Source organism: Tupaia chinensis, unplaced genomic scaffold, assembly GCF_000334495.1.
Source record: "Tupaia chinensis unplaced genomic scaffold, TupChi_1.0 Scaffold000609_1, whole genome shotgun sequence".
Classification (NCBI taxonomy): domain Eukaryota; kingdom Metazoa; phylum Chordata; class Mammalia; order Scandentia; family Tupaiidae; genus Tupaia; species Tupaia belangeri.
Window position 1 is genome coordinate 2506644 of NW_006160128.1, and position 1064 is coordinate 2507707.

At 60.6% G+C, this 1064-nt stretch overlaps 1 protein-coding gene across 1 annotated transcript in view; it reads left to right on the forward strand.

Annotated features, from left to right (window-relative positions):
• Positions 1-215: 215 nt before the first annotated feature.
• The window catches only part of VTI1B (vesicle transport through interaction with t-SNAREs 1B), a 22582-nt gene continuing 21733 nt past the window's right edge, over positions 216-1064 (forward strand). Inside the window, exon 1 of the mRNA XM_006158774.3 lies at positions 216-504. Coding sequence (XP_006158836.1) covers positions 390-504 — 115 coding nt within the window. The 5' untranslated portion in view covers positions 216-389. The remainder of the gene's footprint in view (positions 505-1064) is intronic.

A 1064-nucleotide genomic window follows, 5' to 3' on the forward strand; every position in this document is an offset into this window, starting at 1 on the left:
GGGAGACGGCCACGCTGCCGGTCCGGTGGGTCTCCTCTGGCCTTTGCGCTGTGGCTCGTTTTCCAGTCCCGGACCGAGTTTTCGCAGGGCCTCGGGACGCCGCTCCTCCGGAAGTGGCGCTGCGCTCCCTGGAGTCGTCCGGGCAGCACAGCCCCCCGACTTTCCGTCAGGCTTTCGCGCCCGGCGTTCCCGCCGTGACAGGCTGGCGGGGGTTGGGCGTTGGGCTCGGGAGGACATCGTCGCGGCCCCGGAAACGCCTCGTCCTAGGCGGCGGACCGCGGCGGTGGCCGTGATGGCTGCTGGGCTGGGCGGCTGATAGCTGGGCTAGGAGCGGGCCGAGCGCCCGGAAAAAAAATCTCGGCGGCCGCTGCTCGAGCGCGGCCTGCGCCATGGCTTCCTCCACCGCCTCGTCGGAGCATTTCGAGAAGCTGCATGAGATCTTCCGCGGCCTTCATGAAGACCTGCAAAGGGTGCCCGAGCGGCTGCTGGGAACCGCAGGGACTGGTGAGGAGCGGGGTGGCCAAGCCGCGGGGAACTCGCCGCCGCACGCTTTGGAGGGAGTGCCTGCATCCTTCTCCCAGACCCGGTCCCTCTTCACGCCGCTGGGCCTGAGACACACCCCCTGGGGCTCGCTGGGGCTCGGCGTCCAAGGACTCCTTTCTGCCACTTAGAGTGGACAGGGACGTGCCAGGGACGTCGAGGTGTCGTCCCCCTAGGGTCCTCAGTATTTTTTCCCCACTGTGGCAAGAAGGGGTAGGGACTCTTTGAGTCTCCTGTCTGTTTTAGTGGAAGGGGTTTGTTTCGTAGCTCTCAGAATTTTGTTTTAAATACATTTTAAAACATTCTCAGAGGTCCGTAGTTTTTGCCAAAGATCTAGAACGCTAAATAATTACTTGTTAAAAAAGAAAAATGAATCATAACTTTTTTTTTTTTTGGAGAGGTTTTTGCTATAGGGTGCATGCGCTCGCTAGACAGACAGAGACAGAGAGACAGAAAGCGAGAAATCACCCCCCCCAGGGGGGATGGTCACGCTGCAATCCCTTCTCCTACATTCTCCTCTGGGG